The sequence below is a fragment of the Ornithorhynchus anatinus genome, chromosome 1 (assembly GCF_004115215.2).
Source record: "Ornithorhynchus anatinus isolate Pmale09 chromosome 1, mOrnAna1.pri.v4, whole genome shotgun sequence".
Classification (NCBI taxonomy): domain Eukaryota; kingdom Metazoa; phylum Chordata; class Mammalia; order Monotremata; family Ornithorhynchidae; genus Ornithorhynchus; species Ornithorhynchus anatinus.
The window spans coordinates 41,982,064-42,009,443 of NC_041728.1; the positions used below are offsets into that span (position 1 = coordinate 41,982,064).

At 43.9% G+C, this 27,380-nt stretch overlaps 1 protein-coding gene and 1 non-coding gene across 2 annotated transcripts in view; both read left to right on the forward strand.

Annotated features, from left to right (window-relative positions):
• NRXN3 (neurexin 3) overlaps nt 1-27,380 on the forward strand; it is a 1,784,727-nt gene that overhangs the window by 542,407 nt on the left and 1,214,940 nt on the right. Inside the window, 2 exon segments of the mRNA XM_029059196.2 lie at nt 3,797-4,235; nt 10,922-11,305. Of these exon segments, the coding sequence (XP_028915029.1) occupies nt 3,797-4,235; nt 10,922-11,305 (823 nt within the window).
• LOC114816133 lies at nt 8,704-8,841 on the forward strand. The gene has a single exon (XR_003763920.1). It is a non-coding gene; the product is annotated as a small nucleolar RNA SNORA7 (small nucleolar RNA).

The following is a 27,380-nucleotide window of genomic DNA, read 5'->3' on the forward strand; positions in this document are numbered from 1 at the left end:
CAGAAGCAGGGCCAGGTAGACAGCAGCAGTGTTGTACAGATAACCGTCCTGAAAATATCTAGCTTATTGTGGGCAGGAAACGTGTCTTCCAACTCTGTTGTATTGTACTCTCCCAAATGCTTGGTGTAGTGCTGTGTACACATTAAATGCTCACTAAATCCAATTGATTGATTGTGAAACCCTGGCACTATGCCCCTGCCAATAGTATCTATTGACTTCCTATTGTGGGTTGTCGAGAACTGTGCTAGATGCTTGAGGAACATATAATCCCGGCTCGGCCACTCGTCAGCTGTGTGACTTTGGGCAAGTCACTTGACTTCTCGGTGCCTCAGTTACCTCATCTGTAAAATGGGGATTAAGACTGTGAGCCCCACGTGGGACAACTTGATTACCCTGTGTCTACCCCAGCGCTTAGAACAGTGCTCGGCACATAGTAAGCGCTTAACAAATACCAACATTATTATTATTAGAAGTGCAATCTGTGATTCCCTACTCTCAGGGAGGTTTCTCATGGGAAAGACAATAGACATGAATTGATGACTTTTCCATAGTAAAGAAAGTGGATTTAAATAAAGTCACTAACTCATAAATAAACATTGGTGGAATGGCATGGCCAAGGTTGATCAAGGTTTGTCTCTTGGAGGAGTTATAAGGGCTTTAAAGAAAATAGGGTTATGATTTGGTGAAGCCGATTGGGGAGGGGATTTTATGTAAGGAGGAATGGTCAGAGTTGGGAGGGAGGGTTTTCTCTAGAGGAACAAAAAATATGAGGCGGGGGTAGAGCAGAAGAAGGGAGTAGATTGAAAAGAGGAAGACATTTGTTAAGAATTTGTAGTCAATAGTCAGGAGTATGAGTTTTGAGGGGAGACATTGGAGACTTTTGAGGAGAAGAGCGGAGTGATCTGATGGCTGTTTAAACAAGTTGATCTGTGCAATTTCTTGAAGAATAGAAGGGCAATGGCTGAAGGCAAAGAAATCAGTAAGGAGATTGTTACAAGAGTCTAGCTAGGTGAGGATGAGAGTTTGTGTGTCAAGGTGGTTGTGGTAAGGGTGGAGAAAAAAGGGAAGACCTGTCAGCCAGCTATCATCAAGTAAGACTGGCAGAATTTAGATTGAACTTAGAGAAGCAGCATGTCTTGTGGAAAGAGTATGGGCCTGGGAGTCAAAGGACCTGGTTCTAATAATAATACTAATTGTGGGATTTAAGTGCTCACTATAGCACTGTACTAAGTCCTAGGGTGAATACAAGCAAATTTGGTTGGACCCAGTCCCTTTTCCTTGTGGGTCTCACAGTCTTAATCACCATTGTATAGATGAGTTAAGTGAGGCTCAGAGACATTGTGATTTGTCCACAGTCCCACAGTAGACAAGTGGCAGAGCCAGGATTAAAACCCATGGCTTTCTGACTCCCAGGCTCATGTTCTATCCTCTGTGCCTTGTCACTTCCCCAGTCCGGGCTTCACCATTTACCTGCTGTGACCTTGGGCTAGTCAGTTAACTTCTCTGTGGCTCAGTTCCTTTATCTGCAAAATGGAGATTCAAGACCTGTTCTCCCACCTACTAAGACTGTGAACCCCAAGTGGGACTTGATTATCTTATATCTACCCAGTGCTAATTATGTGCTTGGCACTAGTAAGGTCTTAATGAATAATTATCATATTATCATTATTGATGAATATATGTGGCTTGATGACAAAGTGCAGCAGAAGGTGGCATTTAGTTTGCAAGCTTGTAGGGCAGGAAGGATGATGGTGATGGGAGAGGAACAAGCTGAATAAGAAACATTCTTCACGTGGCACAGCTTAAAAGAACATGAAGCCTCTTTGGGTCTTAGAAATGAAGAAGTATGTGATATCTACACATGGAACAACTCTAAATGCAGATGAAAAGGAGGAGGAAGAGGGAGGTAATAGTAAGGTAGAGAGAGAGTGAGGAAAGATAGGTGAGAGAATATGATGAAAATGATAGAATATCTCATCAAGGTTGATGGGTGAACCTATTCCCTGAGACTTCAGAATGGAAAACCAGTGCAGAAGAATTTATTATTTAGTGGCTACTTTGCAACTGGATAATAAAGAATTTTGGTGTTTTTGTGTTTTTTTTTAACAGTATGGTTAAGCACCTTTGTGTGCCAGGCATTGTACTGAGCGCTGGGGTAGGTATAAGCTAATCAGACTGAACATGGGATTCCCATTTATAGATGAGGTAACTGAAGCACAGAGAAGTAAAGTGACTTGCCCACAGTCACACAGCAGATGAGTGGAAAATCCGGATTAGAACCCAGATCCTTCTGCCTCCCAGGTCCATGCTCTCTCCAGCAGACCATGCTGCTTCTCTTTTTTTTTTTCTCCTGAGAAACCCAGCTCTCCTTTCAGTGAAGCTGTTGTAGATTCTGAATACAGCAGAGGCTAGAATAGCTACTGCATTTGGTCCTTGCATGTATGTGATACTCTCGATTTCTTTCCCCTGATCATAGCACACTTGGTGGATGTCACTGCATATATGTAAACTCCAAACACCCCTTAATAATAATAATATGGTATGTGTCAGGTGCTTATTATGTGCTACATACTATATTAAGTGCTGGGGTGAGTTACATTATACTCACAGTCTAAGTAGGGGAGAGAACAGAATTTGCAAAAGAGGGAACTCAGGCACAAAGGCAGAATTAAACCCCAGATCCTCTAACTCCCAGGCCTATGCTCTTTCCAGTAGGGCACACTGCTGCTCACCCCTTGCTTCCCCATATCCTTCCCACTTCCCATCCATCCATACATTCTCTTCTGTCACCAGTGCAGACCTAGATGGGTCCGTTCCAGCCTCCAGTGCTATAGCCAGCCTTGAGTGGGGTGGGAACTTTTGGGATGACTAAAAATGTGCTTCGGAGTTAGAGCTGATGGCTCTGCCCTGCTGCCACCTGAGGAAACTTCCAGCTCCTGTTCCTGGTTTCCACCTGAAAATAGCATTGCTGTAGGATCAGGTAGGTAGGTGGAAACCTTAGCTAGGCCTGGAGCCTTCTACAAGAGACTCCCAACAACTGGACAGCACTCCTTCCCAGGAGGAACTTCCAAACAGGCTGGAGCTCTGGCCAGAGGCATGGAGTATGAGAAGCAGCATGGCCTAATGGATAGAGCACAGGATAGGGAGTCGGAAGGATCTAGGTTCTAATCCCGGCTCTGCCACTTGCCTATTTTGTGGTCTTGAGCAAGTTACTTAACTTCTCTGGACCTCAGTTACCTCATCTGTAAAATGGGCATCAAGACTGTGAACCCCATGTGGGACATGGACTGTGTTCAACCTGATTAGCTTGTATATACTCCGGTGCTTAGTGTAGTGCTTAGTATGTAGTAAGCACTTAACAAATGCCATTTAAGACAAAAATGGAGCAGCAGAGAGCTGGGACATCCTTCCTCTGGAGTTTGGGAGAAAATCAAGACCACCACCATCTCCTTGATCTGAAAAGTACTAACCCCCAGGCCCTCCATACCCTTCCTTTAGCCCTGTCCTTGGAAGCTGGCAAAGTTCTTGAGGATATGTAGTCTGAAGGATTTGATTCACTTGGTCTCTTTGCAAAAGTCTGTAATTCAGGTTCTCCCTCTGTGAGGATGGGGCCGTTAGTGGGAGGGAGGAAAGAAGCTGGATCCTGAGACTTCTGATACTTTTGCTCATGCCACAGTCCAAATAACATTCTAGAGGGGGAGCCCTGAAGCCCCCTAGCTCACAGGAGGCTTGAAAGCGATTGATGGACACTGAGGGTAAGAGTGATGCATGTGACTTTCCTGCTTCTCTTTGACAGGTTGTTTATAAGAATAACGATATCCGTCTGGAGCTATCTCGGTTGGCCCGGATCGGTGACACCAAGATGAAGATCTATGGTGATGTGGTATTCAAGTGTGAGAATGTAGCCACTCTGGACCCCATCAACTTTGAGACTCCCGAGGCCTACATCAGCTTGCCCAAGTGGAACACGAAAAGGATGGGTTCCATCTCCTTTGACTTCCGTACCACAGAGCCCAACGGGCTGATCCTCTTCACCCACGGCAAGCCCCAGGAGAGGAAGGATGTCAGGAGTCAGAAGAACACAAAGGTGGACTTCTTTGCGGTGGAGCTCCTTGATGGGAACCTGTACTTGCTACTTGATATGGGCTCTGGAACCATCAAAGTGAAGGCCACCCAGAAGAAAGCCAATGATGGAGAGTGGTACCATGTGGACATCCAGCGAGATGGAAGATCAGGTAGGAGAGCAGAGAAGCAGCATGTCCTAGTGGAAGGAGCATGGTCCTGAGAGCAGAGGACCTGAGGTCTAATCCCAGCAATGACAGTTGCTTGCTGGGTGACCTTGGGCAAGTTACTTAGAGGAGAAGCATGGCCTAATGGATGGAGCATTGGCTTGGTAGTCAGAAGGACCTGGGTGCTAATCTAGCTTCCACCACTTGTCTGCTGTAATCTTGGGCAAATCACTTCACTTCTCTGTGCCTCAGTTACCTTATCTGTAAAATGGAGATTGAGACTGTGACCCCCAGGTGGGACATGGTCTGTGTCCAGTGTGATTTGCTTGTATCCACCCTAGTACTTATTACAGTGCCTGGCACATCATAAGCGCTTAACAAATACCATAATAATAATAATTATTACCTTCTCAGGGCCTCTGTTACCCCATCTGAAAAGTGGAGATTAAATTATCCTCCCTCAAACTAAGACTGTGAGTCTGATGTGGGAGTGAGACTGCGTCCAATGAGATAAACTTGTATCTACTCCAGGGCCTAGAAAGTTCTTGACACATAGTATGTGCTTAACAAGTACCATTTGAAAAAATAATGGAGAATGGGAGGGTCAGGAACATACTTTTTTCTGGTAGGTGAAAGAACTTTCCAGTAGGGGTTTATTGGTTAATCATTTCTCAGTTCTTTTCTTTCTCAAGAACTAAAGCCAGCAGCTCTAAATGTAAAAAAGACCCATTACATCTTCTAGACTGTAAGCTCATCCTCTACTAGGCTGTGAGCTTGTTATGGGCAGGGAAGGTGTTGGCCAACTTTTTTATACTCTTCCAGGCACTTAAAACAGTATTCTGCACACACTAGCACTCAATGCCACTGATTGATGGATTGATTACGGCATCTTAAAAGGAGGTGAAGCTGTCGAAGTGGAGGAAGATCAAAGGGTAGATAGGTAACCCAGGTTGTGTTCCTCTTGTCATGTGCTCCAACTGAGATCTTTGCCCTGCCTGGCCTCCCCCAAGTTGCTAAAGATTCACCTCACCCTGATTTCTGCTCTCTGTGGATGAGATCCTTGGAGGCACCTCACCCAAATATCCCCTGGGCTGAGATCTGTAGATTCATCTCCTGCAAATTCCCACTGGCAACCCTAATTAACCGGGAGCTCCAACTGGATTGGGCATTTGAAGACAAGGTCAAAGTGAAATCAAACCACCACTGTATACAGTGGAAAACTTTATTCCATGCTTAGTCTAAAAAAGAGTAAATATGTACACAGACACACATTTTGTCTCTCTCTCACACACACACATACACTCTCTCTCTCTCTCTCTCTCTCCCTCCCTCCCTCCCCCCCCATCCAAACTTGTTTCCCCAAAGTCGTGTATGGCCGTTCGTAGCATATTGACCTGGTTCAAGTCTTAGGTGCTTTGACCACACCCACAGCAAGTGTCTCGGTACACGTCTTAGCTGGTTTTGCCATAGTGTGGGGGACCAGTTCTTTCCCCCTTTTATCAGTTATTTTGTGGGGTTTGCAAGTGGGGGCTGTTCAGGAGTCTGCTGCTCCCTATTGGGTGAAGCCAGGGGGGCCAGTGACCCTTCCCTAGATACTTACTTGGTGGGCTTAACCCTATCCAACATTCTTTCTCCTTCCCAGCAGAGCAATTTAGCTCCTCCTCAAACTCCTCTGCAAAACAATTCTGTACCTCCTCAGCAATTCAAGTCCTCCTCAAACTTCTCAACAAGATAATTCAGTTTCTCCTCCAATTCCTCCTTTGCCCTTGTTGCTCATAGGGTGAAAGAATAGTGTCTTAGGAAATAACCTCTGTGCTATAAGATGGAATTACTCTTGCTTACCACAACTCTTTGTTCTAAGGGACTTGGGTCAGAGTCCATAATTATAATTTCAATATGTGTTTAAAGCACTATCAATGTGTTGTAGGTGAAAGTTATTAGAAATAAATAAAAATAGATTTAAAATAAATTACAAGCAGTGTGTATATTGCTACATTCCTAAAAAGAGAGTTTTTAGTTTGTAAAGCTCAAACAAATTGTTCTATTCCCAGGGACATCTCTTATCCCAGCCTTTGAACATGGGTCATCTGAAGCTTTTCTACTCCTTGCCCTCTCTCTCCCACAGACATATACATGTACACACACAAACACATGTTTATATACACATATTGTGGGAAGGATAGAGGGGTTGAGGAAAGGAGGATGATGTGTGAAAGGAGGGATGTTGTTAAGATGTTTCATTCATTCATTCATTTGTATTTATTGAGTGCTTACTGTGTGCAGAGTACTTTGGAAAGTACAGTGCAACAATAAACAAACAGTCCCTGCCCACGATGAGCTCATAGTCTAGACTTGGGGAGACAGACATCAAAACAAGTGAACAGACATCAAAATAAATAAATAAAATTACAGATATATGCATAAGTGCTGTGGGGCAGGGGATTAAGGAGGGAAAGCAAATGGAGCAAGCCTCTATGGCTCCTGAGACCTGCTCGTTTTCTCCTGAGTCAAACAGCTCAGCCTGATGGTTTTGCAGAGGGAGGTTATGACTACACACCTTGTTTTGAAATACCTTTTTATAAGTCAAACATCCAGCCTAGTTCCATGTTGCTAAGTTGTGGGCAAATCTTGGCTAGGGAAACATTGGGTATGGTATTTTCCACAATCACATAAAAGATAAGGAAGGATGAATATTATGAAATGTCAGTTCTAGATCAAATGGTGTGTCTATTTGATCTGGAGAAGGGGCATAATCAATTATTGGACTAATTACTAATCATTGGTTGGTTTTCCTATTTGACCATGGGGCTATGGACTGCATTTCCATCTTGGTCAGTGGCACTTCCATGATCCTTGGCCACATAACTCTCCTGAGGTATCCCTTTCTGCTTTCCTCTACATCACTAATTTCAGTGCCTCTTCAGCTCCACATCACATTTCTTGATCTTCACCCTTGACACATTTGTCCTGTAGCAGAAGGTAATTTATAGCAAGAGACAAGGAGAGGGAGAGTGTGGGAGGAAGGGGGAGAGCAACGGTACTGGTGGGAGGGCTGACTCAAGGTGTCATGAGAGAAGCAGTGTATTCTTGTGGAGAGAACCTGGGCCTGAGAGTCAGAGGACCCGTGTTCAAATACCAGCTCCTCCACTTGCCTGCTGTATGACCTTGGGGAAGTCACTTAATTTCTGTGGGCCTCAGTTTCTTCATTTGTAAAATGGGTATTCAATACCTGTTCTCCCTCCTACTTAAGCCCTATGTTGCTCTATGTGGGAACTGATTATCTTGTATCCACTCCAGTGCTTACTACAGTGCCTGGCACATTGTAAAGGTTTAACAAATACCACAACTCCTTCTTCTTGGTAGTTATATGCACAGTGTGGCAGCAGTCACTGTGTAGATTCTGCCAGGCATTTCCTCGAAGTTCTTTATGACTAATGATAATTTGGGTAAAGGAATCCATTAACATGTCTTATCACCTTTCTCTGGGTGCCCTGTGGAAATCTGGAACTGGATGTCTGCCTCACTGGCAGCTCAGATAATTTTTGTCCCTTCATTTTCCAAACCTTACCCTCAAGGTTTTGAGTGTCTTTTTCGCTTCTGGAGCTGACAGTGACTTTACAAACATCATGGCTTCCTGCTACCACAGAAGTGACTGTAATGTCACGAGAGTGCTCTCATCTTCTCATTGCCATGGAAACCAATTGTGAACTCACAGGTGCTGCATTATTGGATTTCACTATTGGATTGATTTGGGCCATATAGGATTTTATGCAAAAGATATCTTCAATAATTGGTGATGGTTGTCTGGCAAAGAAAATTATGCCAAGAAAGGGAAAAGCCAATTGATTTTTCTTGAAGTCATGTTCAATTTAAAACCTTTCTTTGGTATGAAAGCCTATACTTCATTCTCTTCTCAGACCTCACTAACTTGCCTTTTTTCTTATAACCTTTTACATTTAGTTTAAATGGCTTTGTTTCTGCAGTCACAGATCAAACAAGCTTGCCTGGGGTGGTACACAGCCATTCTAGAATAATAACAGAAAAGGGAAAAAAAAAATTAGACTCAGAATCTGGGGCATGTGAATGCTTGACCAGTTTGACTTGCGTTTCTTCTGGACTGTGAGGAGCTTAAGGTCATGTTAGATGTGATAAGAAAGGTCATATCCCCAGGATCAGCAATTACATCTGAGCCTTTGACTTTCATGTGAGAATTCCCATTCAGGTAATACCCAGACAAGAAGTGCTTTGCTTGAATTGAATTGATTTAGAAGGATCAGCTCCCTTGGAGAAAAGCTATTAATTTATAAAATGTGGTTTATTTGACCATCTCCTATTCACATCCAGCCCGAGCCTGGGTTTCAGGATCAATGTGCCAGAGGAGTAATTTATTTTTTAATGGCATTTGTGAAGCGCTTACTATGTGACAGGCACTGGAATAAGCACTGGAATAGATAGAAGCTAATCAGCTTGGATCCTCCTCTCAGGATCACACTTGGAGAGTTTCTAGTACTCTATCAGTCTCAGCTATGGGAGGGAGAGTCAGGCAGAGGCAAACCCACTCCATTCCTAGCTTGGACACTGGCTAGCTAGTGGAAGGCAATCTGCTACAAGTCAAAACTCATCTGTGTTGGTCATCAGTGGAATGGGAAAGAATAGAGGGTGGAGACTGAATTTTACTGTGCAGAAGAAGGCAATGGTAAACCACTTCCGTATTTTTACTGAGAAAACTCATGGATACACTACCAGAGCGATTGCAGATGGAGGTGGGGCATTCTGGAAGAAATATCCATGGAGTCGCTATGGGTCAGAGATGACTGGATAGCATAAGACAAGATAATCAGGTTGTCTGTGTCCCACATGGGGGTCAGAGTCTTAATCTTCATTTTATAGATGAGGGAACTGAGGTACAGAGAAGTGAAATGACTTGCGCAAGGTCACACAGCAGACAGGTGACAGAGCTGGCATTAGAACCAAGTCCTCTGACTCCCAGATCTGTGCTCTTTCCACTAGGCCACAATGCTTCTCATTCCCTTCCCCATTAATACTACTACACTACTACTACTACTAATAATGATAATAATTGTGGCATTTGTTAAGTGCTTACTATAGGACGGGCACTGTACTAAGTACTGGGGTAGATACAAAATAATCGGGTTGGACACAGTCCTTGTCCCACATAGGGCTCACAGTCTCAATCCCCATTTTACAGATGATGGAACTGAGGCACAGAGAAGTTAAATAATTTACCCAAGGTCACACAGCAGACAGGGGCAGAGCTGGGATTGGAACCCAAGTCCTTTGACTCCCAGGCCCATTCTCTTTCCACTAGGCCTTGCTGTATTGGGTTCATTACCACACCACTGGGATTGGTTGGATTTTTTTGGGGAAAACCTTACTGTTATTTTAGAAAGTTAGTGGTACGATTGGTGATTGTTACTGTGGGAGAAACTAGATAGTCTCTGAGTGGCATGCAGACAGGTAGCAGATTGCAGCACTGACCCGTTTGTTACTCGGCAGGAAGTAGGTATTGATCGCCAAATCCCAACTGGAGATAAGAGATTTCAAATTAAAGGCCGTTTGTTGAACAAAAGTGAAACACTTTTCAGGGTTTCTCAGCACTTCTTTAAAATGAATTCCTCTGGAGGCTGAAGTTCCCTCTTTATCCGGAGAGGAGGTACAGCAGCAGGAGTAGTGTAGGATGAGTGCCCCTTTTTGTGTCTGACTTATACCTGAAAGGATGGGAGTTTTCCTGGGCAAGGTGAATATTGGCCTCAGTTGCCCCAGGATGAAATGGTTGCAAGGAGTTTAATCATAATAAGTGCCTTTTTTTCCCTCTCAGTAACACAACTTCTGACATAACATGGCAGGGGCGAGGGAACTGAGATGCCTAAGGCTTAAGGCACCTCATCCAAAGCCACCCATGCTACTGTGCCCCCATACTGTCTCACACAGACAGCAGGCTTTTAGGGCCAAGGTTAAATCGGCATCACATTGCTAATGTTGATAATTATAATAATAAAAAGGTATTTGAGAAGCAGCATGGCCTAATGGATCTGGGTATAATCCTGGCTCTGCCATTTGCTTTGTGATCTTGGGCAAGTCACTTCACTTCTTTGTGCCTGATACCTCATCTCTAAAATGGGGATTATAACTGTGAATCCCATGGGGAACATGGGCTGTGTCCAAGCTGATTAACTTGTATCTACGCCAGTGCTTAGTACAGTGCCTGGCACTTAGTAAGCACTTAACAAATACCATAAAAAAAAGCAACAAGCATTATACTAAGCTCTGGGGTAGAGCTAAGGCAATCAAATTGGACACAGTCCCTGTCCCACATGGGGCTCCCAATCCAAGGGTGAGGAAGAAGAGGCATTTGAATCTTCATTTTTTCAATAAATGAAACTGAAGCCCAGAGAGGTTAAGTGAATTGTCCAAAGTCCACAAGTGGTGGAGCTGGGATCAGAACCCATGTCTCCTGTCTCCAAGGCCCATGCTCTTTCCATTAGGCCATGTTTGCTTCTTAGGAAATTTTTTCATTCTACTCTTGCCCTGTTCTTTTAAATGATGGATGAGGTCTTGGCCCAGTAAGTGTGGGTCTCCAGAGGCCCATCTCTCTAGTCTCTCTGGCTTATCTGGGTCCATGTCAGCCTTCCCTTAGCTCACACCCATCTTCCCTTTCTCCCTTGACTTAGGCACCATATCAGTGAACAGCAGGCGAACCCCATTCACTGCCAGTGGGGAGAGCGAAATCTTGGACTTGGAAGGTGACATGTACCTGGGCGGGTTGCCAGAAAACCGGGCCGGACTCATCCTCCCCACTGAGCTCTGGACCGCCATGCTGAACTATGGCTATGTGGGCTGTGTCCGGGACCTGTTCATCGATGGGCGGAGCAAGAACATCCGGCAGCTAGCAGAGATGCAGAACGCCGCGGGGGTCAAGTCTTCGTGCTCCCGGCAGAGCATCAAACAGTGTGACAGCTACCCCTGCAAGAATAATGCCGTCTGCAAGGATGGCTGGAACCGGTTCATCTGCGACTGCACTGGCACCGGCTACTGGGGGAGGACGTGCGAAAGAGGTAAGCTCACCCGACGGCGTTTCCGGGAGTGAGTGGGCAGCTTGCCCAGTTGAAATGCGAGGAAACTTTATGCCTTCTTGGGGAGTGTGGAGACCTTCAATTGTATAATGCTTTTTTAAAGCTAAAGGTAAATTCTGGGGAGACTAATTCCCCCTGAAGCTAATTAAGACTGTTCAGACTGCCAAGTCACTGTTGTTTTTAATAATTAATAACTGTGGTATTTGTTAAGCCCTTGCTATGTGCCAGGCTCTGTACTAAGCGCTGGCATAGATACAGGGTAGTCAGGTTGGACGCAGTCCCTGTCCCACATCAGTCTCACAATCCTAATCCCCATTTTACAGATGAGGTAACTGAGGCCCAGAGAAGTGAAGTGTCTTGCCCAAGGTCACACAAGCAGAGAAATGGGAGAGTTGGGATTAGAACCCAGGTCTTTCTGACTCCCAGATCTGTGCTCTGTCCACTAAACTACTAGGCTTGTTGCTCTAGACTGTAAACTCGTTATGGGCGGGGAACATGTCTACCAACTCTTTGCTATCGTACTCTCCCAAGGATTTAGTATAGTGCTCTGCCCACAGTAAGCACTCAGTAAGTACAATTAATTGATCAGTTGATTGGAGGTTGCACAAGTCAGGGTATTGTAGATTCTCTGGATACAAAATAGACAGTGTAAGAGCCAAAGTCCACTACAAGCTTCTCTCCTGTTTGTCTCTGGTCTCTGCCCAACTCATTGGCTCGAGAGTGGCCAAAGTCTGCAGGCAGATGGGGAATCCAATATCAAATAAGGTGTCTCCAAGTTTGTCTGTTCAAAGGGTGGAGTGGTGGAAATTCAAGATGAGGGAATCCAAGCTTCAGTTGGTGTAGCTTCCCTGATTTGGGACCAATTTTTGGTAATATTTGATCATTAGGACAGAGACTGAGTAAAGAGTAGTTTCTGTGACTTGCCAATGGGAAAACTTTAGCATCTTCTTGATCATCTTTCTTTAAGAAGCCTTCACCTTGAAGCCTCCATCCTTAAGTGTCTATGGAAGAAATCCACTGTCATAAAGTGTTAATTAGAGATTAGAAGCGTTTTTTTCTCTCATATTTTGAAGCATCAGGTAAAATGGTTGAAGCAAAATGAGATGCAACCTTAACCACTGTCACCAAGGTTTGGAGGATGTAAAAAGGCTCATCTTTCTAACATTTGCTCATACTGCATTTCTAATGGAGATCAGACAAAATCTTGGCTGTGACAAAAAATGTCTTTGTAATGGTATTTAATTTTTGAAAATGGAATAATTGGAATGTTTTGGTTGCCTTGAGATTTCCAGACCATATATAATCTCCCCTTCCCTGTGATTTAAATCTAAGGGTGTTGATTTGGATCAGGCTACCATAAGGAGAGAGAGCCATGAGATGGACTAACACATTGTTAGGATGGCACCATTATGAGTTAGGTTGATTCCATTAGAAACTGGGGGCAATCTCTTTGCCTTATTGGATATTCAGTTGCTTTTACTCCTGGTTTTTCTTTAGCGAATATCTCTACACTCAGTGTGCCACTTATACTGAACTGCTATTTAGAATCTGCCCCATGAATCTGGTAATTCCAAAATTCCCTGGTTGAATGCAGGTGTCAAAATAGGAAGTGTTTTTGCTTGGCTCTCACTTTGTGGTTCACATGAATAGCATACACTGTGAGATGCTTGGGAAAGAGGACAGGCTTGGGAGTCAGAGGACCTGGGTTCAAATCCCAGCTCTGCCACATGTCTGCAGTGTGACACTGGGCAAGTCACTTAACTTCTCAGGGCCTCAGCTGCTACATCTGTAAAATGGGGGTTAAGACTGTGAGTCGCAAGTGGGACAGAGACTATGTCCAACCTGATTAGCATGTATCTACCCTAGCGTTTAGTACAGTGCCTGGCACATAGTAAGCAGCATTCATTAAGCAGTTACTAAGTGCCAGGCTCTGTACTAAAACTTCTCAAAATAAATGGCAAATATTTCAGCATATCTCCCCGGCTGGTTGTATTTGATCAGCTGGCAGCACAGTTTAAGCTCAGTGACCCAATAATCAGACTTGACTTTGGAACTCAGATTTGAATGTTCAACATTTGGTTACCTCTAGGCTTGGATAAAATTTAGAAGCTGACTGATCCAGTGCCTCCACTATATTGTAGTGAAGCCACCCCTGGACAAGAAGTAAGTGAGGGCAGATCAGAGAATAATAATAATGACGATGGTATTTGTTAAGTGTTTACTCTGTGCCAAGCATGCAAGGGTGGATACAACTGACATAGAGATTAATTGCTTTTTTCACTTTACCGTTGCCGTCGAAGGAGGGAAATAGTCTACTGGCCTTTTGTTTCTGTAAAATAGATCCAGGGCACTCTCTTGGGAATGCCTTGGGAGTCATAGAAAGCAGAGACAGAAGAGGCTTGTTAAGAAAGCTAGTGACCAAGTCATTTCCTTCACCTTGAGGCCTGCATCCTTAAGTGCCTATGGAAGAAATCCACTGCCGTGATGAGTGTTAATTCGAGATTAGAAGCATTATTTTCTTTCATTTTTTGAAGCATCAGATAAAATGGCTGAAGCAAAATGAGATGCAACTTTAACCACTGCCACCAAGCCAAGGTTTGGAGGATGTAAAAAGATTCACCTTTCAAACATTTGCTCATACTGCATTTCTAATGGAGATCAGACATAATCTTGGCTGTGACAAAAGAGGTCTTTGAGGTAGTTTTTCTTTTTTGAAAATGGAATAATTAGAAATGTTTGGTTGCCTTGAGATTTCCAGACCAGTTAAGAATTTGTAAAGACAGTGGCGTAGCTATCAAAGCTGTATTGTTCAAACTTAATCCTTTCCCTGCTCTTAAAGGAACAGCCCTGAAGAAAGAAGGAATATGAAAGAATCCCTAAAAAGAGGTGGGAAATTATTTCATGATGTTTTTGTTGGAAATAACTATTTCCTGAGGCTTCCTTCAGTTCCTATGCTGCAGGGGAAAATGATGGAAAAAGGTCATATTTTAACTGCTCATCCTTGACCTTGTGAATCACTCTCTCAACTTCAGGATTGTTCTGCTTCCTTCCCTTGGTGAGAGATTGTGCACAAACAAAGAGAGAAAGAAGAAGCAGGGCCCAGCCAGCCATGGAGGCTTGAAAATCTCAGTTCCCTCAGTAAGGATCTTGGAAGACCTCTCTCTGCCCTTTGCACACTGCCCTCTCAGGAAGTGGTCCTGATATGCTCCAGGGTTGTACCCCATAGACTAGAAGCAATCACTGTGGGAATCAGAGGATTTGGGTTCTAATCCTGGCTCTGCCAATTGCCTACAGTATGACCTTGTGCAAGTCATTTAACTTCTCTGGGCCTCAGTTTCCTCATCTGTAAAATGGGGATTCAATACCTGTTCTCCCTCCTACTTAGAATGAGAGCCCAATGTCATTTATTCATTCAATCATATTTATTGAGCGATTACTTCATTCATTCATTCAATAGTATTTATTGAGCGCTTACTATGTGCAGAGCACTGTACTAAGCGCTTGGGATGAACAAGTTGGCAACAGATACAGACAGTCCCTGCCGTTTGACGGGCTTACAGTCTAATCGGGGGAGATGGACAGACAAGAACAATGGCAATAAATAGAGTCAAGGGGAAGAACATCTCGTAAAAACAATGGCAACTAAATAGAATCAAGGCGATGTACAATTCATTAACAAAATAAATAGGGTAATGAAAATATATACAGTTGAGCGGACGAGTACAGTGCTGTGGGGATGGGAAGGGAGAGGTGGAGGAGCAGAGGGAAAAGGGGAAAAAGAGGGTTTAGCTGCGGAGAGGTAAAGGGGGGGTGGCAGAGGGAGTAGAGGGAGAAGAGGAGCTCAGTCTGGGAAGGCCTTTTGGAGGAGGTGAGTTTTAAGTAGGGTTTTGAAGAGGGGAAGAGAATCAGTTTGGCGGAGGTGAGGAGGGAGGGCGTTCCAGGACCGTGGGAGGACGTGACCCAGGGGTCGACGGCGGGATAGGCGAGACCGAGGGATGGTGATGAGGTGGGCGGCAGAGGAGCGGAGCGTGCGGGGTGGGTGGTAGAAAGAGAGAAGGGAGGAGAGGTAGGAAGGGGCAAGGTGATGGAGAGCCTTGAAACCTAGAGTGAGGAGTTTTTGTTTGGAGCGGAGGTTGATAGGCAACCACTGGAGTTGTTTAAGAAGGGGAGTGACATGCCCAGATCGTTTCTGCAGGAAGATGAGCCGGGCAGCGGAGTGAAGAATAGACTGGAGCGGGGCGAGAGAGGAGGAAGGGAGGTCAGAGAGAAGGCTGACACAGTAGTCTAGCTGGGATATAACGAGAGCCTGTAACATTAAGGTAGCCGTTTGGGTGGAGAGGAAAGGGCGGATCTTGGCGATATTGTAGAGGTGAAACCGGCAGGTCTTGGTAACGGATTACTGTGTGCAAAGCACTGTACAAAGAGTTTAGCACTGTATTTAGCGCTTAACTCTAAGGGACTGTGTACAACCTGATTATCTTGTACCTACCCCAGCATTTAGAGTTAAGTGCTTGACACCTAGTAAGTATGTAGCAAATACCATGATTATTCATAAAAACCAAGCATTGTACTAAGTGCTGGAGTAGACAAAATACAGTCAGATAAGACACAATCCCTGCCCCAAATGGAGTTCACAATTGAAGCAGATGGGAGAATAGGCATTAATCTCCATTTTACAAATGGGTAAGATGAGGAAGTGGAGGAGTTTCTCTGGAGAAACTCCCTTCTCACCAGCTATTCTTAAGCACTCATGCTGAGATTTCTGGATAATGATTTCGGAACCAGTTTGTCCATGGTGACAGGGATACATCAGGGGTCCAAGAGTGGCATTAGTCTATGCTTGAGGGCTAGCCTTTTGGGGTGCACAGTATGGCTGCCATTGGGCTTTACAGCCACACATGTACCCACAGTGAATTTCACTATCAGGGCTGTCTTCTACAAAGGATATATATCCTTTATGTATGTATATGTATGTGTGTGTATGTGTGTTTGTGTGCATGCGGAGTTTCAGGGTTCTTTTTGTAGGGTGTAGAATAGGATGTTTTCCGTCATCATCAATGACATTTATTGAGCCCATATTATGTGCAGAGCGTTGTACTAAGCACTTGGGAGAGTACAATACAATGAAGTTGGCAGACATGTCTCTGCTCACAATGATTCACCTCCTGATTTTTCAAAAAAATGTTTGAGAGGCTGGGTTAAGGATAAGGTAAGAGCGGAGGAAATGCAGGAATCATTAAAACTGTGGAAAGACTCACTTCTTTCCTTCCCCTCTTCCTCTTCCTTTCCTTCTTCCAATAATCACCTGGATCCTGCCCCTTCCATAAGCTCTGTTGGGAATTAATCTAAGGTGTTCAGGGATTTGGATTTGTATCTACCCGATGCTTAGGAAAGTGTTTAGTCATAAAGCTTTAAGAAGTACCACAGTTATAATAATAATAATGATTTTTACCAAAATTATTACTATTATTATAGCAGGGATAGCCCCATGTAATGAATTGCCCTTTAGCAACCTGCTCTATGGGATAGAGAAATGACTAATTCCATGACAAGAAGAAGAAATATTTCTTGGAAAAGATCATCTCTCATTCTTTCACATTTTGAAACATCATGTGGAACTTGGACTCTGTCTAACCTGATTATCTTGTATGTACCCCAACACTTAATACAGTGCTTGGACTTAGTAAGCACACAACAAATACAGTTATTTTTATTGTTATTATTATTATTGTTATCATTATGCCAAACAGCCTTCAAGTGTGCTTTCTTCTTCTGGAAAGAACCCCTATTCCTGAAGATTCCTATTTGCTTTGCCCCTCTGCAAAACTCCTGCTACCTCTAGACATAAACTCATTGTCGGCAGGGAACATGCCTGCCAAACTCTGTTGTATTGTACTCTCCCAAGTGCTTAGTATATTGCTGTACACACAGCATGTGCTCAATAAATACCACTGATTTATGGATTGATTAGAGTTTTAATATGACTTTAAACAGGTGGCTTAAACCTAAGACATAGGCACTGTCCAAGTCAATATTTGTCTCTCCTAGCTCCAAACTATGGGATGCAAATATTTACAGTGTGTCCCCTTTTATTCCTTTCATTTGGGGTTCAGTGACACAGTCCACTGGTTAGTGACCTCTGAATTGGTGGAAAGTTTTGCTAGCGGATACCTTGTGTGGCCAGCTCCATGCTGTCTTTGCATTAGCTGTGATGAATAGAAACATTGTGCAAGTCAGTTAGAACAGGTCCTCCTCATTTGAAATTTGCAAGCTAAAGCTCGCATTGAGGGCAGGAGGCAGGGAATAGGGAAGCATGGTGTTATCATGATGTCAGTCATTCATCTTCATTGACTCCCACTCTGTTAGGTTGTGAAGTGCCAGAGAGGAGCAGAAGAAGATGACCTAGTGGACCCAGGCCTGAGAGTCAGAGGACCCAGGTTCCAAGCCTTATTCTGACACTTACTTGCCATGTGATCTTGAGCACGTCATTTAACTTCTATATGCTGCAGTTCCCTCATGCAAAATAAGGATTCAATACCTGTCTCCCTCCTACTTAGACTGTGAGGCCCTTGTAGGATGTAATTATTGTGTATCTTCCCCAAAGCTTGGTATAGAGCATAGTGCAAAGTAAGTCCTTGCTCAATCAATGCTATTTCTTGAGTGTTTACTATGTGCAGAGCGCTTGGGAAAGTGCAACAGCATTAGACACATTCCCTGCCCATAATCTTACAGTCTTAACACATTACTATTATTATTACCATTATTATGTGAAATGACTTCCAAATGATCATGCTAATCCAGAGTCATGTTCTCTTAAAAGGGATACTCGCTTTGTTAATGGGTTTTGAAGACCTTTCCAAGACCCTGAGTCCTCCTGTAAGTAGATGGTAAGAGAATGCTGTGGGGCCAATTTCATAGAAAGAATAATTAAATCAGGCAGTTTGGATCCATTTTCCAAGATAGTTTTAATTAAAAGTCTTGGTTTCAGTAGCCTTTTCATGCTACAGTAGAGCTCTTCCTTTAAGCAGAGCATTTCCAAAAGTTTCCAGTCTGCTTCACAAAAAAATCCTTGGAATTACAGAGCAACAACTGATGTTGCATCAAGATTGCAAAGCTGAGAGACAGGGATGCCAATTTAAAATGAAATCACCTGATCAGCTGGAGCAGACTCTTGGGTTGCAAGCAGACTCTGGCCTTTTCCACACACGCCTGGTGGGCTCTAATGATTTTTTTTCACATGTAATAACCCCTTTATTTATTGCAAATAAGCTAGGCAATTAATTCACACTTAGGGACTTATGGTCTGGAAAAATCTCATTACCCAAATCCAACATGATCATCACATCTGTTTAGAAAAAGGTGTTTAAAGAATGGCTGGAAGAGTCGTATCCTTGGGCCCTTCTGCATTAGCAAAGGCAGAGTGGTAAGCAGCATAACGATCAACACAGCAGTGAAGCAAAGGTGGAGCGACTACTGCCTTTATTTTGTGCTCTGTACTAGCCTGCTTCCAGGGAAGTGGAGAGCTCCAGGATGGCCTGAGGTTCTGGGGGAGATGGTAAGTGCTTGGATCAGCATATTAGCAGTTTAGAGGGAGAGGAGAGGGCAGATTTTAGCAATGTTCTGAAGGCAGAATGGACAGGATTTGGTGACAGATGGAATGTATGGATGGAATGGGAGAGGTGAGTCGAGGACAATGCCAAGTTGACAGGCTTGAGATGGGGAGGATAGTGGTATTGTCTTCAGTGATGGGAAAGACAGGAGGAGGATAGGGTCCTCAATTTTCTCATCTGTAAATGGAGGACCGAGGTGGTGTCTACTAACCCTACTGTAATATACTTTCCCAAGTTCATAGTACAATGGGCTGCACACAATAAGCACTCAATAAATCCCAATGATTGAATGGAAAGATGGAAGATGTTCTACTTCTCCCTCTGAAACTTCAAGTTCTTTCCAGTTAATAATAATAACTGTGGTATTTGTTCATCACTTACTATGTACTAAGCACTGAGGTAGATACAATATAAATCAGGTCAGACATGAGCCATGGCCCACATGGGGATCCAAGTCTAAGTAGGAGGGAGAACAGGAATTGAATTCTTGTTTTACAGATGAGAAAATCGAGGACCCTGTCCCCTTTCTGTTTTTCCCATCACTGTAGACTATACTATCATCCTTCCTATTTAAAACCTGTAAACTTGGTGTTGTCCTTGCCTAATCGCCCTCATTTCACCCACATATTCAGTGACACCAAATCCTGTCAGTTCTGCCCTCATAACATTGTTAAATCTGCCCTTTCCTCACTATCCCAACTGCTCTTGAGGTCAGGGACCACGTCTAGCAACTGTGTTATATTGTATTCTCTCAAGCACTTAGTACAGTGCTTAGCACACAGTAAGTGGTCGATAAATACCACTGACTGATAAATGGAATGAATTATTTTGCTTTGTATGTGAGATTGCACTCTTTGACAGCTCTGCTGCCTTGGAAACTGGGGACCATTTCTCCAGGAAATGCTTCCTGATCCTGGTTTTACCTATCTAATTCTTACCTGGTTTTCCCGTATGACTGCTCTTTCCTAGCCTTTTTCACCGTCTCTTCTTCTGTCTCTCATCCAATAGTAATGGTAGTAGTATTTAAGGACTAGGTTCCAGGCACCATGTGAAATGCTGGGATAAATGCAATCAGATCAGACACGGTCCCTCTCCCATGTGGGACTCACACTCTAAGGGGGAGGGAGACCAGGCAATTAAACCTCATTTTGTAGATGAGGACACTAAGGCATGAATAAATGAAATACCTTGCCCAGGCCTACACGATGACCAAGTGACAGTGACAACAGTAAACCAAGTCTCTCCAACATTAGAACCAGGTCTCCCATTTCCATGCTTGTTTCACTAGGCCATGCTCCTCATTACAAAGCAATAACTTGGGTGACCCCCATGGCACTAGTCAGGGTCCCCTCATCTATTTACTTTAGACTCATCCATTTCCACAACTTTACTACCATCTCTGTGTGGAACACTTCAAAACCTGTCCTGCTACTACAAGCCTCTCTCCCCATCCGTGTTTCCTCTCGCCTGCAGGGAAGCTCCCTTTCAAGATCAGTATTTTGAAAATTGAACTTTTCATCTTCCCTCCTAAATCCTCTCTTCCACCTACTTTTCCCATTCCAGGTGACACCACCACCACCACTACCACCCTAATGTTTCCAAAGCTCATACACTGGCTTCACCTCGACCTCTCACTCTCTCCCACTCTCTTTCAACTCTTATATAGTTTGTCACTAAATCCTTTAGTTTTTTCTCCACTGTGTGACCTTGGGCAAGTCACTCAACTAAACTGTAAAATGGGGATTACAGTTTCCTCAACTATAAAGTGGGGATTAAATACCTGTTCTCCCTCCTACATAAACTCTGAGCCTCATGCAGGACAGGAACTGTGTCTGACCTAATTAACCTGTACCTATCCCAGTGCTTACAACAGTTTTTGACACAAAGTGCTTAAAAAATACTATAATAAATAAGACCCATTCCCTTCCTATAAGAAGCTTACACTTGTGCCTTTTTCTCCCTCATTAGGTTGTAAGCTTCTTCGGGGCAGGGATTGTTTCTCCTTCTAGCATACTCTCTCTCAAATTTAGCACAGTGTTCTGAACACAAGAAGTTCTCAAGCACTCAGTATATACTATTAATTATTAATATATTAATTAATTAATATATACTATTGACGGATCTAGGTTTCAGGAAGTTCTTGCCTGCCCAGATCAAATGAAAGAGATTCAAAAAATATCACAAATTCCCATTGTGTCACATACCAGTGACTCAGATGAAAATTGCCTTCTCCCATCAACAGATTAGGATGGCTCTTTAAGGTATCCAAATTTTTGTTGATTAGTTTGAAAATACTGAAACTGGGCTAGTATAGTTAAGAAAACATAAAGACAAACATACTGAGAATGTCCCTTAGAATGAATTGTTTATAAAATGAAGATTGAAACCACTTGTGTTGCAGAAGAGAAGGCCCAAAAAATTGACAGATTACTTGTGTAAGAACAGGGTATTTTTGATGTTGGATTGAGTATTATGTGCCCTAAGAGTCATTGTCTAGGGATCCTGACAACTCTGCAACTCTTTTTCCTGCCATCATGTTTATCCCATTGCCAATCAGCATCCCAAGACACCCAACAGGAGAGTGGGATGGGAGGGAGGTAAAAAAAAAAACATCAGAAAAGCTGACAGTTAAGTGGGCATACTGATCTGAAGGTCTTAATGCATGTAAGTTCTCCTAATTTTGGTTCTCTTTTTAATGGCATTAGTTAAGTGCTTACTGTGTGCCAGGCATAGTACTAAGTACTAAGATAGATACAAGGTAATCTGGTTGGACACTGTCCTCACCCCCACACAGAGCTCATTCATTTCTTCAATTGTATTTATTGAGCACTTACTATGTGCAGAATACTAAGCACTTGGAATGTACAATTCAGCAACAGATAGAGACGATCCCTGCCCAATGACGGGCTCACAGGGTTAGCATCCGAATTCAAAGATATGAACCGAAGTCCTGTGGTGGGGGCCATGGGGATCATACTACCACCTCTTGTACTCTCCTAAGTGCTTAGTACAGAGTGCTGCACACAGAAAGTGAGCACCATGGCCTAGTGGAAAGAGCAAAAGAGCACAGGCCTGGCAGTCAGAGGACCAGGATTTTAATCCTGGTTCTGCCAATTGCTTGCTGTGTGATCTTGGGCATCTAACTTCTCTATGTCTCAGTTTCCTCAATTGTAAAATGGGGATAAAATACCTATCTCCCTCCAACTGAGATGGTAAGCCCCATGTGGGACAGGGACTGTGGCCAGTCTAATTATCTTGAATCTTCTGCAGTGTTTAGAACAGTACTTGACACATAGTAAGTGCTTAACAAATACCATGAAATAAAGAAATACAATTCATTGATTGATTGATCATTGCGTGAGTGCCAGTCCTCTTGGAACTTGGCCAACTGTGCAGGAAAATGAAGCAAAAAAGACTAGGAGGAGGCAGGGCATAATCTGGTTGAAAGAGTAAGCACAGGGAAACAGGGAACTGGGGTTCTAATCCCAGCCCCTTCACTGTCTGCTGTGTGACCTTGCGCATGTCACTTAACTTCTCTGGGCCTCAGTTTCCTATAAAATGTAGATTAAATACCTATTTATCCCCACACCTTAAACTGTGGGCCCCATGAAGGTCAGCGATTGTGTCTGACCTGAATATCTTGGGTCTACCCTGGCAAAGTGATTGACACATAGTGAATACTTAATATTACCACAAGTATTAGTATGCTGATTAGGGGGAAGAGAGATTAGGATGTGGGTAATCAGCTGGCAGTAGATTCTTGTATCTTCCCCTGAAGCCCTCCAGATTCCCACTAGAACTATAGGGTGTAAGCGCCCCTCTATACTGTTAGCTCCATGGGGCGAGGGAACATACCTACCAACTCTGTTGTACTGTATTCATTCATTCATTCAGTCAGTCATATTTATAGAGCCCTTACTGTGTGCATAGCTCTGTACTAAGCGCTTGGAATGTACAATTTGGCAGCAGATAGAGACAATCCCTGCCCAACAATGGGCTCACAGTCTAAATGGGGAAGACAGACAACAAAACAAGTTGTCAGGTGTCAATACCATCAAGATAAATAGAATCATAGATATGTACACATTATTAATAAATTAGAGTAAATATACATACAAATATGCACAAGTGCTGAGGGGAGGGGAAGGGGGAAGAGCAGAGGGAGGGAGTAGGGGGAATGGGGAGGGGAGGAGGAGCAGAGGAAAAGGGAGGGCTCAGTCTGGGAAGGCCTCCTGGAGGAGGTGAGCTCCCATTAGGGCTTTGAAGAGGGGAAGAGAGCTTGGCGGATGTGAGGAGGGAGGGCATTCCGTGTCAGTAGTAGGATGTGGGCCAGGGGTTGATGGCGAGACAGGTGAGAATGAGAGACCATGAGGAGGTTAGCTACACAGGAGCGGAGTGTGTGGTGTGGGCTGTAGAAGGAGAGAAGGGAGCTGAGGTAGGAGGGGGCCAGGAGATGGAGAGCTTTGAAGCCAAGAGTGAGGAGTTTTTGTTTCATGCAAAGGTTGATAGTCAACCACTGGAGGTTTTTGAGGAGAGGAGTGACATGCCCAGAGCGTTTCTGTAGAAAGATAATCCAGACAACGGAAGGAAGAATAGACTGGAGTGGGGAGAGACAGGAGGATGGGAGATCAGAGAGGAGGCTGATGCAATAATCCAGTCGGGATATTATGAGAGCTTGTACCAACAAGGTAGCAGTTTAGATGGAGAGAAAAGGGAGAATCTTGGCGATGTGGTGAAAGTGATACCAGCAGGTTTTGGTGATGGATTGGATATGTGGGGTGAATAAGAGAGCAGAATCAAGGATGACACCAAGGTTGCGGGCCTGTGAGACGGGAAGGATGGTAGTGCTGTTCACAGTCACAGGGAAGTCGGAGAGGACAGGGTTTGGGAGGGAAGATAAGGAGTTCAGTCTTGGACATGTTGAGTTTTAGGTGGTGTGCAGATATCCAGGTGGAGATGTCCTGAAGGCAGGAGAAAATACGAGCCTGGGGGGAGGGTGAGAGAAGCGGGGAGGAGATGTAGATTTGGGTGTCATCTGCATAGAGATGATGGTTCAGAGTCTTAATCACGCAGTGTGGCGCAGTGGAAAGAGCATGGGCTTTGGAGTCAGGGCTCATGAGTTCGAATCCCAGCTCTGCCACTTGTCAGCTGTGTGACTGTGGGCAAGTCACTTAACTTCTCTGTGCCTCAGTTCCCTCATCTGTAAAATGGGGATTAAGACTGTGAGCCCCATGTGGGACAACCTGATTCCCCTGTGTCTACCCCAGCGCTTAGAACAGTGCTCTGCACATAGTAAGCGCTTAACAAATACCAACATTATTAATCCCTATTTTGCAGATGAGGTAGCTGAAGCACAGAGAAGCTAAGTGACTTGTCCAAGGTCAGACAACAGGTATGTGGTAGAGCTAGATTAGAACCCAGATTCTCTGACTCCCAGACCCAAGCTCTTTCCACGAGGCCACACTGCTTCTCGTTAGGCCATGCTGCTGCTCGGTTCATAACAATGTTCAAGTTGTACCTTTCACACATATGGACCCAAATGTGTCCTCCCGAAAAGTGTCTCTTCAACAGACACATTTACTCAGGGCAGACATGACCCATCTAAGGCAGCTGGACACAAAGAACTAAAAGTGGCTTGCTATTTTTACAAGGATGGCAGGGGAAATGAATTGAACCAGGCAAATTATAAAAGGCAGCATTGAGAGGCACTTTTCATAATCTTGAATCTCATTTGTTTCAATACCCAATTCCGTTCCCAGAAGCTCAAAAAGCACATCTGATTGCTTATGAATTCTTTTCTTTCCAAGTTTGTACAATAGTTTGTTTATGTAGGGTTGTAAATTCATGGCTCAATTACACATTCTGGCTTGTTAATAAAGGGTTGCTCGTAAGGGCCAATCCTATCTACCACCTAATTTGTTGGTTATTAACGTTGTTGTTTTTAATTGTATAAGAAGTAGTCCTCTGAACGACTCAAATCAGGCTGTGAAAATAATGATAATAATATTGATATTTGTTAAGAACCCACCACTCTGTGCCAAGCCCTGCGCTGAGTGCCCAGGAAGATACATAATAATCAGATTGGATACAATCCCTCTCCTATGCTGGGCTCACAACCTAAGCGGGAGGAAAGCAGGGATCATAGCTCTATTATATAGGTGAGGAAACTGAGGCACAGAGAGGTAGGGCACATTGTTCTTTCTGAAGCCCTTTTCCCTTAACATCCACTTTTCTCCCTTTCACTCCTCTCCTCAGGGAACTGGCTAGGTTCAGGCTGTGCACTGGCTTGACTTTCTCCTTATGAGTCTTTCACCCTTTGAAGTTGGAGTCAGGCTAGACATGATTTCTCCTGAGGTGACTAGCTGCCCTTTGGCTTCGATGAACTGAGATAGCTTGATGCCGAGGCAGTTGGAGAAGAGTAGGTTAATGTCCCCCCCAGGAAACATGGTAGCAAAGTGTTGAACTAAGCTCTGGGAAAGAGTACATGGATGAGAAATTAGGCATGGTGCCTGACCCTCCAGGGGCTCACAATCAAAGTATAAAGGGAGAACGGGGCTTGGCAACAGATACAAACCATCTTCAGTGTTTGAAACTACCATTTTGTCCTTAGGGATTCTATCTATCACACTAGCTCTCCTTCATCTTCCTCTCGTTTTTCTCTTTCTCCTTTCATCTCCTCTCTTTCTTTCTCTCCATCTGAATACTCCTCACTGTCTTTGCCCCTTCAGCCCATCTTTCAAACAAACACTCCTTCATTCTCCTTGCCTATTCTCTTTCTTCTTTCTTTTATGGAATTTGTTAAGCACTTGCTATGTGCCAGGCTCTGGATTAAGCACTTGATGTAGATACAAGATAATCAAGTTGGATACTGTCCCTGTCCCATATGGGGTCCACAGTTTTAATCCTTACTTTACAGATGAGGTAGCTGGGGCACAGAAAACTCAAGTGTCTTGCCCAAGTCACAGAGCTGACAGTGCCGGAGCCAAAATTAGCACCCAGGTCCTTCTGAATACCAAGCCCGTGCTCTATCTACTAGGCCATGCTGCTTCCTATTTCATATCCTTTCGGTCTCTCTCTATCTTTTTCTCTCTCTCTCTCTCCATTTATATATGGTCCTGGGAGTCACAAGGACCTGGGTTCTAATCCTGGCTCTGCCACTTGTCTGCTGTGTGACCTCAGGCAAGTTACTTAATTTCTCATTGCCTCAGTTACCTCATCTGTAAAACGGGGATTGAGCTAGGAGCGCTATTTGGGACAGGGAGTGTGTCCAACCCAATTATCTTGTGTCTACCCTACTACTTAGTACAGTGCCTGGCACACAGTAAGCACTTAACAAATACCACTATAATTATTTTTGTTATTATTATCATTATTTTTATTATATACTCACTCTCCCTTCACCTCCTTTCCCCTTCTTTGCATCTCTCAAACCAGCAGTCCTTCATTCTCCTCTCATTTTCTCTTTCTGCTTTTATATCCTTTTTAATCTCTCTAACCATCTACATACTTTGGACTCTCACTTCCCCACCTTGCCCCTTTACTACATCCCTCTGATTAGCTGGCTTCAACCCCTTTGAGCTTAGAGGTGGACATTGACCCAATATAATCTCATACAATTTTCCCCCTCAGGTGTTCATTTCCTCGCCAGAGTGATTTTTCATCAGCTTCTCCTCGCCAGAGATGTATGGACAGAGAGAATGGGTCTGGGGGGCTTTTGAGGGCTGTGGAAGGTGGGATGCAGGAAGCAGTGTTTGTAGTACATGAGGCTTCAGAGATCATTATGCTTGGTGAATGGGGTGGGTTCCTTAGCGGCCTTGGCTTCTTGCCTCTACTTGAGCTGAGATAAATGCAAAAATGTCTTGGCAAGAGTGGGTGGTGGGTCCTCTCTAGCCAGGTGGCTGAAGTGGAACTGGAAATTGCAAAGCACTGAACATAGGATGTACACCCCTCTCTTAGAGAAATGCTTTGGCTCCTCATCCAATGGGCTGGATTCAGTAAATGTGTATTGATGCTGATAATGTTAATTAGGATGTTCATGACGAAGGCACACTTCCTCAGAGAAGACATGTTAAATGAAAGAGTTTCTTTATCGCCTTCCCTTCTCCCTCCCTCTCTTCTTCACTGTCTCCTTCCCCATTCTCCATTACTTTCCTTCCTTCTAAGAGGAACTGAGCTACTCCGACTGATCTCATTTACTTTTAGAATCAAGTGACATGCCCAGTGGATCGAGCGAAGAATATGATATAATGATTCAGAAGTCTCATGAGACTCTGGGTAATTGTAGTTTTTTAGATCCCGCTTTCATTGGAAAACTCACAGTTATGTGGAGATTATCCTTTAAGGGTGGTACATTGCTTAGTTTAGAGGAATAAAGCAAGATTTTGTTGTATTCAGTTCTGAGTTTGCATTTCTGTCCCTGGTCAATATCTTCTGCAAATCAAAGGAAA